Source organism: Megascapheus bottae, chromosome 26, assembly GCF_031878675.1.
Source record: "Megascapheus bottae isolate mThoBot1 chromosome 26, mThoBot2.hap1, whole genome shotgun sequence".
NCBI classification, from domain to species: domain Eukaryota; kingdom Metazoa; phylum Chordata; class Mammalia; order Rodentia; family Geomyidae; genus Megascapheus; species Megascapheus bottae.
Genome location: NC_143534.1, coordinates 1278287 through 1296324, shown reverse-complemented (window position 1 = coordinate 1296324; position 18038 = coordinate 1278287). Strand labels below are relative to the sequence as shown.

The 18038-nt window shown below is 59.3% G+C and overlaps 1 protein-coding gene across 2 annotated transcripts in view; it reads right to left on the bottom strand.

The window, feature by feature from the left end:
* Positions 1-18038, bottom strand: part of Slc35f3 (solute carrier family 35 member F3) — an 87743-nt gene that overhangs the window by 31289 nt on the left and 38416 nt on the right. The window contains exon 1 of one of the 2 annotated variants that reach the window (XM_090318745.1): positions 3267-3473. The exons of the other annotated variant lie outside the window; for it this stretch is intronic. Within the exon in view, the coding sequence (XP_090174871.1) occupies positions 3267-3342 (76 nt within the window). The 5' untranslated portion in view covers positions 3343-3473. Of the gene's footprint in view, positions 1-3266; positions 3474-18038 lie in introns of those variants that run through there. 2 annotated transcript variants of the gene reach the window in all.

The window sequence follows — 18038 nt, the reverse complement described above, 5'->3', positions numbered from 1 at the left end:
GATTCCATGAGCCTCACAGCATCCCCACCACTGTGGAACCTCAGGGAACAAACCCTGGAGACCCACGGGAGCTGGGGCGGACGCCATGCTGCCTCCTGCTTGGGAGAGGGGTGTGCACAGGTTCCTGAGCGTCAAGCCCAGGAAGATTTGAGTTTGAAGCCAGGAAGCTGCTTTTTAAACTCTATGGCCTGAAGGAAATGATTTTCTGAGCCTGGATCTCTTCACCCGTAAGCTGGGTGACAATGTCCGGCTTTGCTTTGGGGGGCAGAGCCCCCAGGATCTGTAGCGTGGCAGTTGTCTGTTGGTGGAAATGGCCAATCTCCGTTTTAAGAGAAGTATGCCTTCAACCCCCTCTCACGTAAGAGAACCCCGCGAGCTTCAGCCACGGGCCTGGCGGGGAGTCCCACCGGCGAATGCCTGTGTGCGCCCTCTCTCTGCTCTCCAGCCCTGCTTTCTGTCAGCCTCTGCAGTGTGTTGTTCACAACTATTAATTCTCATTGCATAGAATCGTATTGAACATAAATCCGCTGATTGGGAATTCAGAGGATCCTGGCACCTGCTTCTCTCAGAGAGCCATGCTCCCGATCAATAGTCAGCATCTGCCTGCTTCTGCTAGGAAAGCCAAGACAAGGACATGAAAGCAAGACGTGTGAGGGAGGCAGGAGCGTCAGGCTGGCTGCAAGCCACTGCTCAGCTCTGGCCCCTCCTGGAGGCTCAGGCCACTCTCCTGGTGCTTTGGGGTTGGGCCTGGGCACACAGTCTCCCTCTTGAAAGAGCCTCTACTCCCTCTGGGTGGCGTCGTTCCCCGCACCCGGCCTTGGTGCTAGCACCTCTAGCACCTCCCTGCACTGCTCAGAAAGGATTCGGGTGTTGGTATCCTCCTCCTCAGACAGGCCTCTGCTCCGAGAGGCCTCCCACCCAAACAGCCTCCTCCTGAGCCAGGCGCCTCCTTGAGAAGCCTTCTCCTCAGATGGCTCAGTCTTCTGCCTCTCGTGACCGCTCGCTCTGCACTAGAACTTTGTACCTTTTATTTGTTTATCTGTCTTCACAACTCTTTCCTGCCAGACAGACTGAAATGTCCTTACGACAGTGAAGTCATCACGGTTCCGGTGGCACTGGCTGAACTTTCAGGGGCACTAGGGAGGGATGCACAGAGCTTAACAACCCCCCTGCCCTCCGCCTGGGCTTGAGTTCAAGTGCTGCGTTTTCTAGTTCCAGTTTTAGGTGCACCTCATGCTTCTCCTTCCACGACACACACCGGTGGCCGATAAGTGTTTCTTGCTGGCTCCATTCCACCCCTGTGGTCTGTCTATCATTTGTCCCTGTGTGCATGTGCTCGTGTGCGCACACACGCACACACACACACACGCACACACACAGCCACAGGACCCAGGCTCAGGAATGCCCGGTACATCCAAAGCAAAATAAAGTGAGTCAACACTTCCAAAATAAGCACTGACGATGCAAATGGCTTTAGAAAAAACAGACCCCCAAACCAAACAGAACAGAAACGCCAAGGAGAAGCCAGGCAGAGAGGAAGGGCTCTGTGCACACCCAGGCACACGGCTGGTTTTAGCAAGAAGGCCCTGACCTGTGCACACGGGCTGACACGGAATGGAGTTCCAGGACAAAGTGGGGAGGGCAGGAGACTGGAACTTGCTGGAACTGGAGCTAGGCTACCTACTTACTGCCCTCCGCCCTGAGCGGAAGGGTCGCCGGGCGAGCGGTTTGCCACAGTGTCCGCGGCTCAGTGCGCTCCCTCCCCAGGCAGAGCCTGTGCCACACACTGTGCTTCCTTCCCTTCCCACAGGTGGGAGGCCACGGCGACGCCCCTTCCCAGCGGAGGCTTCTGAAGTGGGACCCGTCCTGGGGCGCCAGCGGCGGAGGGCATCTCAGGTCTCAGTCTGTGCAGGTGGCGCTCAGCTCTGGACTTGGCCAGGACCCCTGATGAGGATGTGGAGATGCTGGGCCCATAAATCAGGCCTGGGGGAAGGCAGCTGCCCAGCCTGCGTGGTACAAAGGGTCAGTCTTCATCACCAGCCCGGTGCCACTCGGCCTTTGCCGACCACTGAGGCTGACAGCCCCGCCTGGCGGCCTCACCCCCTGCCGCTGGCTCCTCTCCTGGGGAGTTCAGCCCTGTCCTGCCAAGTGGACAGCCCTCCCTCAGGGCCACCTGTCCCTGTGCCTCAGGGCCACCTGTCCCTGTGCCTCAGCACCAGCAAGCAGCCTTGGGGGTGGTGAGGACCACGGAGACCCCACGAGTGAGACAGACCCCAGCTTCTCCAGGGGACAGAAACGCCAGCCTTTACTTTTCCTAATTCACCAGAGCTACCGGTGTGTGGGTCACATCTGGGGGCTCAGAAATGCAAATGGCTGCCGGGCTGTGCCGCTGTCTCCTGTCATCCCCACTACTCAGGGGGTGAGATCTGAGGAGCGTGGCTTGAAGCCAGCCTGAACAGACAAATCCAAGAGTCTTGCCTCCAACCAACCAGCACAAAGCGGAGGTGACTGGTACCAAGTTTAACCTGCCTGGAATGGGGGAGGAGACGGACATAGGGAGTCAGCGCCTGAAGACAGACAACCAGGAGCGATGGGTCCTTCTCACTTGTTCCCAGCTCTGGACCCAGGCTGCCCCGGCCCGCCCGGCCTCAGTAGCCCCTGGCTGGCCCTCTCCCACCAGGCCTGGGTCCTCCTGCATGAACCAGGAGGGCGGGGGAGACCTGAGCAGCCCAGCTGCCCCCACGGCGGGCGGGTCCCTCCCCAGGCTTCTGGGCAGCTCCCCGCAGGCGCAGCCCTCCTCCGCGCACATCCCCGAGCCGGGCGGCTCCTGCGGAGGGGCGCACAGCCTGGGGACAGTCCGGGGGCTCGGGCCTCTCCCCCATGAGGCCTGGCCGAGACCCCGTTGACGGCGCACCTGCCGCCCCACGCGGCCCCGCGGGGCGGGCGGGTCCCTTCCTAGGGTCAGATGTCCGGGTCCCCGCCACCCCCGCGGCGCGGGCACCACTCCTGGGCGCCGGGGGCGGCACGAGGAAGGGGCCCCCAGCCCAGGCCACTGCTCAGCGCCCGGGCCCCGCGCGACGCTGGGCACGGGGGGTCCGCTGGGCACGGGGCCCCCCCGGGCCGCGCGGCGGGCGGGACGCTCGTCTGGCCGGCACCGCGCGCTGCACTGCGTCCCAGTGGCTCCCCGCCGCCCGCCCGGCCTGCCCGCGGCGCGCGCCCCGTGCCGCTCCCCGGGCCGGACGCCGTGCCAGGCCCCGGCGCGTTACCTTCCACTTTGGTGAGGGTCAGGACCGGGCTGTTGCAGGCGCTGAGCGGGGCCACCCGGGCCGAGTGCTTCTTCATGGTGAGCCGCCGCCGCCTGCGGGAGCGCCGCCGCCGCCGCTCGCCTACATCCTGGGGCCGGGCCGCGGCCTCCGCGCCCCGTCCGCGTCCCCGGCTCCGCGCTCCGCGCTCCGGGCCCCGCCGCGGCTCACTGCGGCGGCCGCCCCGCCGCGCTCATCCCCGGCCGCGCCGCGCTCCACACGCGCGCAGCCTCCCACTCCCGGCCCAACTCCAACGTCACGTCCAAGGGCGCTCCCCACGCCACGGCTGGCTCTCCGCTCCGCCCCCGCCGCCGGGGCGGGCACCTGGGGCGCCCGGGACACCCCGCACCCCGCCAGCCAGCGGGCCTGGGACACCCTGCACTCGCCAGTGCGCCCGGATAGGGACACCCTGCACCCCGCACCCCTCCAGCGCGCCCTGGACAACCACGACCTGTCAGGGTAGGGTGCTCAGGACATCCTGCATGCCGCCAGTGTGTTCTCCGACACCCCTCACCCAGCCAGTGCACCCTTGGACCCCCAAACACGCCCCACTGCTGTGCCCCAGGACACCCCTTGCCCTGGACAGTTCATCCCCAGACCTTCAGCTCGCCAGTCCCAAGTGCTCCAGGATGAGAGCCTGGGTCAGCGCTGAACCCCAGAGCTGCCCAGTTCACCGGGATGTGTTTGGTGGGAGGCTGACCCTTCCCTGCCTCTCCTTGACTTGTTTTCCCAGGGGCTGGGAAAGAATTCCTCCAGCCGGTGCCTGCGGGGAAGGAGATGTGAAAATCCCCACAAGCAAAGCAGGCACCATGGAGAGGCCTGAGCCCTGGGAAGGTGTGTGTGTGTGGGGGGGGGGTCCAGCCTGGTGTTTGTGTCTGTTGGCGCCTGCATCCTGGCTGGAAGCTCCTGGCCAGTGCCACACACTTAGAATCCTAGCTAAGCAGGAGGCTGAGATATGAGGATGGCATGGATAAGCGGGATTCTCATCCCCAAGTAACCACCAGAAAACTGGAAGTAGAGCTGTGATTCAAAGTGGTGCAACACTAGCCTTGAGCAAAAAGAGCTCAGGGAGGGTGCCAGGCCCTGAGTTCAAGCCCCCGGACTCACAGAAGAAAAGCATCGGGTAGGCAGAACCTGAGGGGCTCCCTAGTCAGGCGAGGCGGGGTGTACTCCACTGCGGGAACGCAGTACGCCATCACAGGGACCTGCCCTCACCCTGCACAAGGGACTCTAGGCCAAGACTTCCTGCCCTCCTACCCCTGCCCGAACCTCAGCATGCAGTCCTGACTTCTCTGAAAAGGGCCGGGCCTCCCTTAAAGGCTGAGGTCACCTGCCATGGTCTGGAGGTGGGTCCAGCTCCAGGCGGCAGAGGGGACAGGCTGGACAGTGTAGAGAGGACACCTGACCCCCAGAAGTTCCCTACAGTGCTGGGTGGGGCTTAGAGACTAAATGTATCCGTGTTTGGTCTCTACAAGAAACTACCAGAGCCAGGGCACATCTGGCTTCGAAACCACCTTCAAACAAATAACTCCACAGCCCTCTGAGGACGGCAGCCTGGCTCCGGAGAGGTGGCTGGGGTTACTCAGATCCTGGTAGAAGCCGGTGGCCTTTCATTGGTGACAGCAGGAACGACTGAACCTTTGGAACTTATTTAATATAAGCCGGGTATGGTGGCACATGCCTGCAATCTCAATATTCGGGAGAAGAGGCAGGGGGATTTCAGGTTCCAGGCTAACCAGGGCTAGGTAGTAAGACACTGTCAAGGAAGAAGAAAAGGAGAAAGAGAAGCGGAAAAGGAGGATGTGTAGGAAGAGGAGAAGGAGGAGAAGAAAGGGGAAGAGGAGGAGGGAAAAAAAGAAATGAACCGCTGTAAAATCTGTTCTGAAGTTTTGTCAATCAACTTCCATTTCAGGGTGACCACCGCATGCATTTCACGTCAGTGGAGATCAAAAGCCTTTCCACGGCTTGCCAGTATCAGTCCAGATGTTTAAAATGAAGACTCGAGGGGCCTACTATTTCCTATTCTCATTTTATTTTTTTTAATTATTATTATTTTTTTTGCCAGTCCTGGGCTTGAGCCCAGGGCCTGGGCACTGTCCTTGGACTCTCTCAAGGCTAGAGCTCTACCACTTGAGCCTCAGAACCACTTCCAGCTTTTTTCTACGTATGTGAGACAGAGGAATCGAACCCGGGTCTTCGTCCCTGCTAGGCAAGCACTTTAACCACTAGGCCAAACTCCCAGCCCCTATTCTCATTTTAAATATTTTTTCCCAAAGGAATAATCTGATATAAATATAGATATAATAAAAAAATTTCTACCCAGCCTTTGTCCCTGGTAAGGAGTTGGACGTATGGGCCACATCCAGCCATTTCTTTTCCTTTGGTTATTTTCAGGTAGGGTCTTGTGTTTTTGCCCAGTGGGGGCCAGACTGCCGTCCTCCTGTTCACATTTCTGGCCGGGAGGTGGAGTCTTCCTCTACACTCAGCATACTGACTGAACAGGAGGTCTCTCACATCTGGCTCAGGCCGGCCTCAAACCCTGACTCCCCCCACCTCTGACTCCCAGGGAGCTGGGATTACAGGTGCTGCTGACAACGATGACAATGACGACGGCTGTGGATGGGTTTTCATATGCCCGCTGTGTTGTGTAAGAGCCCACACCTTCTCAGAGTAAATCTACTCAGCATGGTACTCGAAAAGTCCAAGGGAGCAGACACACTTCAACGCCAGCCCTCTTCCCAACTCGATTTACTCACTGCCATCGAAAACAAGCCTCTTCCATCCACTCACACACCCCAACCCCTTCTTTTAGCCAACTCCCAACCCTCCGGAGCCAGGACCACGCCGAGCTACGGGCCGAGTCCACAGGAGAAGCTTCTGCTCTGACCTCATGTGTACTCCACCAAGCAGCCATCCAGTGCTGTCCACCAGCAGGGCTCCAGCTTGGACAGGCAGCCAGCGAAGACGTCCCAGACCAGAAGGAAGGGTGCTGTGGGGGCTCTGTGCCCTCACAACCCAGGACCCAGGTCTCCTGTGGCAGCGGAGACAAAGGCGGCCACAAGGGATTCCCCTGGTGAGCACTGCGGGCCTCTGAGGTGGACTCAGGAAGCACTCCCGCTGGGGAAGTCTGCCCTGAAGCAATCCAGGTAATGTCAGTCCATCCCCAGGCAGGATGCAAATCTCCAGGCTGGAGCGGTGGGGGTGAGGCGGCCCACGCAGCCCCACGAACTCACAGCGGGGGCTCTGGTGCCCGTGGCACAGCTGCGAGCACCACGTGCCTGGTGCCCAGGGGCTGGGCGTGGGGAAGAGCACAGATCTGGGGGGAGGGTTTCAGAAATCATCTCCTATGTCACCCTCAATTTGGGGCAGGAAGGAAACGAGATGAAGAGGATGATTGAGAAACCCAAAACGAGCGCTATTCCGGGAGCACTAAATATACCTCCCCGCTCCAGCAGGGCAGGAGGGGCGGAAGCGGCAGTGCCGACCTCCCAGCCAGCGGTGTCTGGAGGGCAGGCTGGGAGAGGCCCCTGCTCCCCACACTCCACTGCTCCACTCCTGACAGGAGCCAGGAACAGCAGATCCAGGGTTTTGGGTGGAGGAACTTGTGCCTTTCGGGGTTGGGGCAGGGAAATGTGGGTGATGTCAAGGCACACAGGCGGTGCCAGTGCCCCCTGGTGCCCCCTCCTCAGGGGACATGGGACTGCACAGGGCTGCAAGGACACTGTGGAAGGGCAGGGCTGTCTCAGGGTCCCCAGGGCGGCTCGGGCCCCTCACCACCCCCGAGAAGGGCAGCACACACCAAGAAATCTACCAAGAGGTCCTGCGGTGGTGAGGAGGCAGACCCACACCCAGGGGAGCGGCCCACAGGAGACACAGCAGCGGCTCATACGCACACAGCTCGACCTCGCCAGGCACCAGGGAAATACAGATCAACCCCAGAGAACCCGCCCCGCACGCGCGTCTCTCTCCAAGCACACATCCATGCCGGACCAGCAGAGGCCCAGTGAGCAGAGGCCACCCTCCTCCTCGGTGAGGGACCTGCACACTCCCACCACCAGCTCACCGCCACCGCCCTCTGCTCCCTCACTCACCAGCACTGCTCATCAACTACTTTTCTTCTTCTTATCATCATTATTGATAATAACTAGTAGTCGTTGTGCAAAGGAGTTTATGAGTAATGTCCCCTGATCTTTGTCTTGCTTTTCAAGATTCTCTCCCACCACTCCCCTCCCCACCTTCTCCCTCCCTCTTCTTAATTGTGCAGGACACATACTGGATTTGTGTCTATTTCCCCCGTCTTCTCCTCCTCATTCATCTCCTCCTTTTCCTGGACTCCACTCCACCCCCTTCCAATACCCACTTCCTGGTGTTTTCTTTTGCTGAACTTTACTTTGGGCTTTCTAAGGATTTACACTATTTGAGATATCCCTTGAATCCGCTGTATTTCAGTGAATACATTTACGTGCATTTGCATATGTATTGACTGTATTTACGTATGAGTTTGTAAGCTAATTCTGCCTTGCACAGTGGATGCATTCCCCTGTGTGTGTGTATCACGTCTTCTGATCCGTTTGTCCATGAGGGGCCTCTGGGCCGATTCCCTGCCTTGGCAGTGACAAACAGTGCTGCAGTGACCCTGGTTGTGCTGGTGGCTTTACTGTGCCATGGTTTGTGATATTTTGGGTACATGTCTTACAGTTTGGATGGAAGCTGCCCTAGCCACCTCTTGCTCTTTCCAAGGGTTGAGAGTCTGCTGCAGGGTGGGAAACCCGGGCTGTCCCTCCCCCCACCAGCCTCGAAGGGATGACAGCATCGCTAGTGGAAACCCACTGCCAGGGGACCCGAGGGCAGGAAATGGCACAGGGCATGGCAGGAGTCAAGTCCTCCCTGGATCACCAGCGCTGGTGGGCAGCAGGGCCATTGCGGACGCCGCTCTCCTTTCCCGCTCTGTGCCATCACTGCTGCCCAGGGCGCAGGGCTGGTGGCACAGGTCAAGCAGGTTTGTATTTGTGGCACACTGCAGGGGAAGGGCCGGGGCGGGGGAGGGACGTGGGGCAGGGCTGCCCCCCACAGCTTGGCAGGACCACGCTGGCTCTGGAGTGGTGAGACGACAAAGCTCTGTGACCTCCCTAGGACTGGAAAACGTGGCATCTCCACCGCTTCTGGTTTCCTGGTGGGCGTTTCAGCACCGCAGATGTGTTTTTGCTCCAAACACGCTGGCATTGTTACCTGAGTCTGGGCTGGGCACGTGTGTTCTCTCAGTCGATGATGACGTGAAGTCAAGGTCAAAAGTGTGCTGAGGCAGGTCTGCCACCTGTCCTGAGCATGCCGGGGCTGTGAGGACGCTCGCCTCCAGAACGCCCCTCCACACCTGGCACTGCCCCGGGGTCTTCACCTCCTCTTCTCCCCTCCTTTATTCACAGACCCGGGCCACACTTACTATGGAGAAGCGCCAGGCTGGAGACAGACCAAAGCTCTCTCCCCGACTGAACCCCAGCCCGGCTCCTGGGGGCCCCGTCTCATCACTGGACTACGCAGACTTGAACCAGCGCTGGCCTCACTTCCCTCAGCCCAGAGACAACTCTGAACCTGCACTGCGTCTGCTTGAAAAGACCCAGCTGCCCCCAAAGCTCGAGGCCCTGGGCTCCGCGCTCAGCACTGCAAAAGGACGGCAACTTTACAGCAAGTGACCGCGAGGGGATCTTGATCTGAACGATCAGTGCCTAGATCTCGCCACACCTGCTGCTAGCCAGCTCCTGGGCTCAGGGCGGGCGTCACCCACATGGGCTCTGGACGGGCTCAGGGAGGGCCTTTGGACTGGGCGGAGATGGCACTTGTCTCAGAGCAGCAGCTCAGCCAGCCTGAGGGTGGGGCTCGCTAAGATCCTCTGAGACGTTGTCCTACTCCTCCACAGAGTCCCTGCCTGCCAGTCGAGGTGCAAGCCACAGCCAGCCGGGTCTCCCAGCTCTCTCAGCGCCGACAGGTGAGCCTGGCACCAGTGGCAACACCATCGAATACTGACTCAGCAGGAACTCTGCTGCCCGCCCGGCCAAGGTGATGCTCACGTCTTCACTGTCCTTGCTGGGTGACTCACACACACTGGTGAGAACGGAGACCCACCATCCACACAGCACTGCCCACGCCCCCCCCCCGCCTCTGCTGCACCTGCTAAGCCAGAGGCACTGTCCAGTCCTTTCTCCTGTCACCTACGTGAAGCCAGCAGGATGGAGTTGCTTGAGGGTCACAGAAGAAGAGCCAGCACTGAGTTACATGTGTGTGTGTGTGTGTGTGTGTGTGTGTGTGTGTGTTCGTGCATGTGCAGGCTTGCACATGCATAAGTGTGCACACTGGAAGGTCCAGCCAGGTCCTGCACTCATGCAGAGACCATGTTGCTTCTCCTCCTGCCACTCCATCTTGGAAAGGGGATTTAAGCAGACCTGAGCCTCAAACCAGCCTCCCTGCTTCAGAGAGCTCTAGACAGACACCCACAGACCAGGAGAGCGTCTCCCCCGCATGAAGACTGAGCTTTTCCTCCTAGAAAGGCAGCAAGAGAGCCGGCAGGGTGAGCTGAGGTGAGTTCTGCTCACCTGCAGAACTGTAAACCACCGGGGTAGACGGCCGACCATCCCTCCCAAACCACGAGCCTGTGGGTGTGCGGGTGACTCACTGGCCCCACCCAGGGGTTGAGAGTGGGTTAGGAAAGTCCCTACCCAGAAATCAAGTCCAAACATGGCTGGGCACAGGGACGGGTGCTGAGACTCCAGGAAGGCACTGGGAGGCAGGGAGAGAGCCAGGCGCTTCCTGTTCACTCTACAGCTTGTAAGGATTGTTGGCATAGAGGCGATGTGCAGAGGGTGGGGGCTGCGTGACAGCCTCCAGTCCATCTGCTATAACTGTCCACCCCCCCACCCAGAATGCCACACCACGAGCCACGAGCCTCCCGTGACTGGATCCATAAAATTCAGAAGAGTTCCAGCCATGCTGTTAAACCCTGGCTTTCTGTTGGATGAGCTGAGCTTTCACTCGTGCTGATAAAGCCAGATGCCAGGGGTGGAATGCATGCATTCCCAGGAGTTCTGGTTTGATTGATCAGTTCTGGTTTAGCTTGGTTTGAAAGGTTTTCCAGGTCCGTCTGTGGGTATCACCAAGGGCAGTGAACATGACCCTCGGCCCCCGCCTCGAGGCAGCATGGCTGCATGACTTCCTGCCCCAAGGTTTGTAAGCTCCACAGTGGAGGTGGTGCTCAGAAGAGTGCCTGCTGTTTCCAGCTTTGTTACCACGGTCCACACCACCACTCCACAGCCCTGCCACACTCTCCACCACCCTCCCCTGCCACCCCCGCCACGCCCCTGGCAAAGCTCCCCAGCCACGCACACCCATGACCGACGTGGCCCTGCCACACCCCCTGCCCAGGCCTCCGTCCCCCCTGCCTGGCACACTGGGCCACCCCCGCTCATTGGCTCTCCTGGCTTCTGAGGGCTCCTCTCAGCCTGGTTGTCGAGGGCATGCGCAGTGCGTGTCCCAGTGTCCAGCCCCGGGCCACCTCTTTCCTCTCCAGGAGTTCATTCTGCTCTCTTGAGTGAAAGACCAGACAAGGTCAAAGACAGCGGCCGAGGCGCTGCTGCCACGGACTGTCAGCCGGCGCCTCCCCCCCCCCCCCCCGCCCTCCCTGACCAGAGGTTGGGGCTTCGTGCAGGCTGCCCCATCCTTTCCCGTATGAGCGCGGACCCCTGTGTCACCACACAGCCTGTCCCATCCCTCTGTCCTTTACAACCCTCAGCACGGCCGCTGCCGCCACCAGGGCCACCAGGCTGGGGCCTCTCGGCCTGAGACTCAAGACTCCTCACAAAGGACAGAAAACACCCACGTCACTGCATCAACCCGGCTTTGGATTGGAGTGTGGCCTGAAATGTTCCCTAACAAGTTCCCTGAATCTGCAGCCACCCCTGGGGGCGGAGGGGGCTTGATCCAAGGACCCCGGAAGGGGCAGAGGGAACAGAAGGGGAGATGACGAGGGGCTATGCAGAATCTTCCCCTCAGTCAGCTAACTGCGAGTTTGCAAATTAAATTTCCTAATTGTACTCTTGGCTTCACCCAAGAACACGGCTTGGCTTGCCAAGATCCTGAGAGGCAGACAGTCTCCACGGCCGGGCCACGGCCAGGTGAGGTGTGGGGGGAGGGCTGCAGTGCAGTGGGAGGACTTGCTGGGTGTGTGGCCCTGGCGGCTCCCTGAGGTCAGGCTGGGTGACGGCTGTTTGTCCTTGGGGCCGGGATGTGCTCACAGCCACAGAAAGCAAGGCAGTGCCTCTGAGATGCGCTGTCTGCTCCCTGTCCTGGAGGGCGACATCAAGAGTTGACAGCGTTTGCTTGGTGTCCAGGCAGCGCGGGACTCTGGGAGCCAGCGTCACCTCCAACCTCTCCGTCCACCTGGGTAGCCCCAGTGAAATGGTCCTTCACTTCAGGGTCGGCTGGCTGACCACCTGGGGGCCCTTTAGGGATGTCTGGCTGACTATGGGCTGCTGTGGGCGATCTCCCTGCATGCTGGCCACTGGTGGGAAGGCAGAGTAGCTTTGCTCTCCTCATTAAGCCCATGTTCCCTTTCTTGGCCCCCTGAGGTGCTCCGACCTCTCCAGGCACAGCAGCCCTTCTGCTCACTGCCCACTTTGTAAGGCTCCTGCAGAAGGAAGGGAACCCAAGCAGCGGCCAGTGTGGGGTTCCCTGGGTGGACAGGGTGAGGGCAGAGATGATGCAGATGTACAAGAAGAACTTCCTTCTCCTTCAGTACGGAGCCCCAGGAGCTCTGTGTCCACCCCCTGCCATGCAGAGGCCGGCAGCCTCTGGGGAGCCTGGCTGGCTCTACAGCAGGGCTGGGTGCCCATGACAGCCATGGTACTGGACGAGCACACAGCCAGGACCACGATGGGCACAGCAAAGTTTCTAGGTCAAGGCCAGTGTCCCTCTGGCTGCTCACTGTGGAGAACCGTGGACTGTCAGGGCCCAAGAGAGCTGGCAGCGCGGCGGAGGCCATGGCTGTCTGTGGAGCTTGGCGAGGCCCCAGGCCCAGGACCCCACTTTCCACCTGGTGACCGTAACTCTTACAGGTCAGGTGATGAGCAGAGGTTCCTCAGAGCTGACGAAGCACCGCTTCTCAGTGAATTGTGAGGATGCTTCCAGAAGGGAGCCTTGACACCCCTGGCTGATGCGGGGGTGAGCAGCTGACCCTCCAGGGCCTGGTAGAGGAAAGGGGTGGGGGAGGCAGGGTTTGCTTTCTCCCCCTGAAGCTGAACGGCTCCACCTTCTCCTTGGCTCTCAAATGAACATCAGGCCGGGCTTCCAGGTTCGTAGCTTGCAGGCAGCAGATCCTGGCACTTTTCAGCGCCATAGCCATGTAAGGGATTCCAGGAGCTGGTGTGTGCCAGGGTGTTGCACGAGTCCTTCCTCCCGAGCAGGCCGGATGGGCTCCTCCTCTGGGCCATGGCTGGGGGAGATGGAGGTGACCCCACCACAGCTGCCGCAGCAGGCAGGGGAGGAGCTTTTGGCCTTAGGAATCCTGACTCTGATGCATCTCTTCACAGTCAGGTTCCCTGGTCTGGAGGTCCTGCCACCCTTCCTCCCCTCCCCGTCCCCCTCCCCCTCCTGGGTTTATCCCCCCACCGGGCGGAGCTAACCTGGCCAGGCCCCGCCCCTCGCTCCTGGCCCACAGTCAGCAGCAGCCATTAACAGCCACAGCTGTAAATAACAGTGACCCTTCTGGCCAGCTGCCCTGTCCTGCCCAGCTCGGGAGGCCGCTCAGAGGAGCTGCAGCAAGGACACTCACCGGATGAGGGGAGCAGCCTCATCCAGTGATGGTCGCCTGCCCCTCCTTCTCAATGAGAGGACTCCAGGCCCAACAGAGAGGGAGAGGCCTCTTAGCTGGGTGGGAAGAGAGGGTTGCGTGCCAGATGGGGCCCTGGGGCATACAGACCCCGGAGCAGTCCTGGCCATCGCAGGCTTGAAAGGCCATCCGAAGGCCAGGGCCCAGCCCTCAAGTGCAGGCAGGCTGCTGGCTCTGTGCTGAGCACAGCCCCATGGAATCCAGGCCGGCCACCATGGAGGCTTTGACTCAAAGACCAGAGCAGAGCTGCACCCCACCCAGCCAGGTCTGGCCAGCGTCCTCGCTCGGGAGCACCCCCTCCTCACTTCCGATCTGGTCACACAGGGGAGAGGGGCCGACTTCAGTGCTGGCATGGCTGGCCTCCAAAGCCAGGCGCTGTCGAGGGGACCAAACACAGCCCCTTTGGGAACCAGAGGCCAATGATGCTTCAACACGGGCCCAGAAGATAGATGAAAAGAATGCCTTCCGTGGAGTTGGGCACGGACACCCCCCACCCTCCTGAGAGAGTACCGGGGGCTCCCATGAACGCGCTGCTCTGCCTGCCCGGCCTCCACGGCACGCGCGTGCCCCTCCCTCCGCTTCTCCCCCACCTTGGCCACAGGTGCTCCCAGAAGGCACGTTCTCCTGCAGCCAGGTCCCTCGAGCACCCGGTACATGACATCCTTACTGTGCTCCCACTTAGTGCACGGCACGGGCTGTGGGAACAGCGGTCAGGGGTGGCACGTGCTTTATGAGCTTCCACTTCTCTTGGAGTTGTGTCTGGGTCCCATGGCGAGTCTGTATTTTGAGGAATGGCCGGTCTGTCTTCCAAAGCCACTGCCATTTTGCATTCACAGGAGTGGTTCCTTGCCCGCAGCACCTGCTTTTGAACCGGGCACCCATTGGCCCCTTCCGTAGCTCCTTCAATCCATGCGCGTGGCTCTGCTGGGCTCACCTGGGTCCTTTCTGAAGGCCGTGGGCAGACACGGTGTGGGTCTCTCACAATGGCCCAGCCCGTGTGTGGCAGCACTGCCACATCTGATCCCCAGCAATCCCCACCAATCCACACATCGTGGTTCTGTTCCATCTTTTCTAACCCCATGTTGGAGCGGGAGAAGTCATCTCTGTTTCCGTTCTATTTCTTTTATTGATTGTTAATTTAGAATGTGTTCTAAGAGGTTCAGTTGGGCTGTCAGAACCATATCTCGCAAAAAGAGCACTTTGATATCCATTGTTGGTTTATTGAAACGTAAATCAATTTCCTGACACGAAGCGACGCTTGCGTGTTTGCATTAGGTCTTCTCATTTTTGTGTGCTGCCGGGTGTGATTTGCTGGGCTGCTGTGCAGAGTCTGCGCCCCTCGTCTCTCCTGGGTTTGCTTGCATTTTCCCTCGCAGGCCTGCTCTGGGGTTTTGGTGGCAGCCCTGGTGTGGTGTGTTGAGAGCTACGTCGCCGAGCTTCCATGCCACCTCGTGGCTGAGCTGTCAGCTCCTCAGATCCACTTGAGTCCCGCCATTTCCCACCCGTGAGAAGAGAAGAGACTGGCATTTCTCAGAAGCAGCGCACAAGTAAGAACCACCTCGGCGAGCACAGAAAACCATCAGGAGAGCACCGCTCTCACACGGGGACCTCATAAAGACTTGCAAGGAGGGAGCAAGAAATCAATCCGATAGGAGCTGTGATCAGACAATCTGCCTCTGAGGTCTGCTTCTGCCTCAGAAAGTTGTCTTCCCGTACTGATGCCAGGCAGCAGGGTGCCGGCCAATCTCGCCCTCTGGTGGCACTTTTAGGTCAGTACATCAGGTGGGAAGGTAAGAGTGACATGCCTGGAATATCTAATTGGCATGGCAGGAAAGGTTATGAGGGCCTTCCAGCTGTGGTGGGGTGGTGGCTGGGTGAGGCGTGCTCTGGCAGAGCGGGGTGAGGGCGCGAGGAGAGGCCACAGGAGGACACCAGGCAGAAGAAGCAGCCAGTGTGGTGCTGGGCAGGCTCGGGCTCCCCGCAGGCTGAGTCGGGGCAGACAGGCCTCGGGGCAGGACGGGGTCTGGGAGCAGGGCCCCGAGGGGGGCATCCCCCAGGAGGTGTGGAGGGGGCCTCCCAGCTTCCCAACTGAAACTCCAAACAGCGGCTCCTGCTCCCACCCCCACAGCAGGCCCCATTCCAGACCCTCCATGTCTGGTGGGCGCTGTGCGCTGTGTGGTCAGATGTACGTGGACATCTGCTGCTCCTGGCACCCCTCCCCCTTCAAGTGAAAGGAGCGCTGACCTTCAACAACAGAGAAACTGACACCCAGGGAGCAAGAGATTGGAAAAGTTCATCCATAAACATAAATAAAAACATCATGTCCTAAAGCACGGGGTGGGGGGAGCGGTTAAAACTAGGTGCAAACACGGAAATCACACCCATGCGCCCTTTACCAAACAGACCTTGGTGGTGAGCTGGGCTGTCAGTATACGGGTTGTCCTGTCCAGCCCAAGACCTGGGGACCAGGACCTCGGACAGTGGCCTCGAGCATCCACACTGACGGCACAAGAACTCCCTGTCCACACACCGGCACAACAAACTGATGGTGGAGGTGGATGTGATGCTCACCAGAGCATGTTTGTGGCAGTGAAATGTTATAAACAAGCTAAATATATAACAAAAGGAGGCATTTAAATTAGAAGCACCAGGCAGCAGTGACAAAGGGTGTGGAAGGGTGCTCTTCAAGCTGAGAAGAGTGGAAGACATTTTCCCCAGTGGACAAGCCAACGGAAGCCAGGGTGCACACAGGAGGCTCTAAGCACGTATGAGCAGGGAGCGACATGGAGAGAAATAAACAGCAATGTCTCTGCACAAGGAGGAGGTGCTGTATTTTTTCTTTGTTGCTTTTACATTTCCTCTACTGGACATGAACTAGTTTTTAATAAACAAACCGTTTGAGGGTAAAGGAAGAGCCAGGGAAGTAGGTAAGTGGAAAGAGCGGAGAATCAGAGTAAAGGAGAGAAGAGGTAGCAGAGGAGGAGGGAAAAGAAAAGAGGAGGAGGAGGAGGGAGGAAGGAGAAGAGGTGGAGAATGAAGAGAGGAAGGAAGAAGGGAGGGAGGGAGGCGAGGCAGAAGAGCAGGAGCAAGAGGAGAAGGAAGAAGAGGAGAAAAAAGAGGAGGTGGAGGAGGGAGAAGAGGGGAGGGAGGGGGAGGGAGGGGGAGGGGAGGGAGGGGGAGGGAAGGGAGGGGAGGGGAGGAAGGGGGAGGGGAGGGAGGGGAGGGAGGGGAGGGGAGGAAGGGGGAGGGGAGGGAGGGGGAGTGGCAGGCTGCAGGAGGCCGTGGCTGCGGTCTCTTCACTGTATTACGCTCGAAAGACCTCAAATAAGCAATTTAAAAATTTTAAAATTTAAATCCTGTTCAGGAGGCCGAGATCTGAGGATCACAATTTGAACGCAGCCCAGGCTAGAATGTCCAGGGTAGGCTTACCTCCAATCGATTCCCAAAGGGCCAGAAGTGGAGCTGTGGCTCAATGGGAGAACCCTCGCCTTGAGCACCAAGAGCTCAGAGCTGCTTCGGCCCTTTGTTCCAGCCCCAGAACCGGCACAAACAACCAAAGCATGATAACCCTTTCCCAGGAGTTCCAGTGCCTATTCCTCAGATTTCATCTCCTTTCCAATCCCACGCAAAATCGCACACATTTCCATCTGCAACAGACAGCCCCATACGGCCTCTCCAAGGACCCGCGGGGAGCTGACACTGCCCGCTGGCCTGCAGGACTCAGAGGCCGTGAATCGCTCCCGGCCCCACACAGGGTCGCTGCACCAGCCGTGGACTGGAGCCCTGTGCTATGAAATTGGAAACCAGGCCTCGCCTCTCCCCTGGGAGCCAACATTCACCGCCACAACTGCCCAGCAGGGGAACAGACCCTGTATTGAATTCCTGCTTCAGCAAGAAGCAACTCACACACTGACACAGGCTCCGAACCAAACTCAGGACACTCGGGAAGAAGCCGGTAACGAAACCATTAAACATCCTTAATCATGGTTATACCTCGGACACTGTTTACGTAGACCGCTTCCTCTCTTTCTTGGCGTCTTTCCTTGAAGTAATCTCATCAACCGGGAGACTGCAAGTGCTGGCTTGCTGTGAGTTCCACGCAGAGCCTCTAGCCGAAAACAAACTTTCTGGAAAGGTGAGCAAGAGGCAGACATTCCTGGGAGCCAGGTCACGGACCTGCCTCCCAGTCCCACCTGACTTGCTTGGGTTTATGAGGATGGCTGTGAAAAATGAATCTGCGGTGGCATGGAGGAAGCAGGGGGCTCCGCCGCGGAGACTCACGGACCTTCTTTGCCTCCAGAGAAGCTGTAGGCATGTCAGAGACAGCTGTTCCTGGAACCAGCCACCAGGAATGTCAGGAATGACTCTTCTCAGAGGCAAGCTGGGCATGGTGGGGCATGCCTGTACGCCCTGCACTACTGAAAATCCCAGCGCTCGGGAGGCTGAGGCAGGAGGACCAGGGGTTTGAGACTGGCTCTGTCTTCAGGATCAAAACAGATGCACCCAAGTGAAACCCCCAAATACAAAGCAGAAGAGCAGCGCTGTGGGGCTTGGGGTTCCTTCAGGACCTGGGGCAGAGGACAGAGGGCAGCGGTGTGAGGCCTGGGATCCCTTTGGGACCTTGGGCAGAGGACAGAGGGCAGTGGTGTGGGACCCGGGGCTCCTTCAGGACCTGGGGTGGAGGAGGAGCTCTGACCGGGGTGGGCAGAGGGTGAGCGGTGATGTGGCTTTTCTGGGAGAGCATCCTTAACGTAACTATTGACAGAGTGGCTCCAGTCTAAGCACACTAAGCATACTTCCTGCAGAGCTGAACCAGGACACGGGGAGGGGAGGTGGGGGGAGGGTGCAGGGGGAGGGATGAG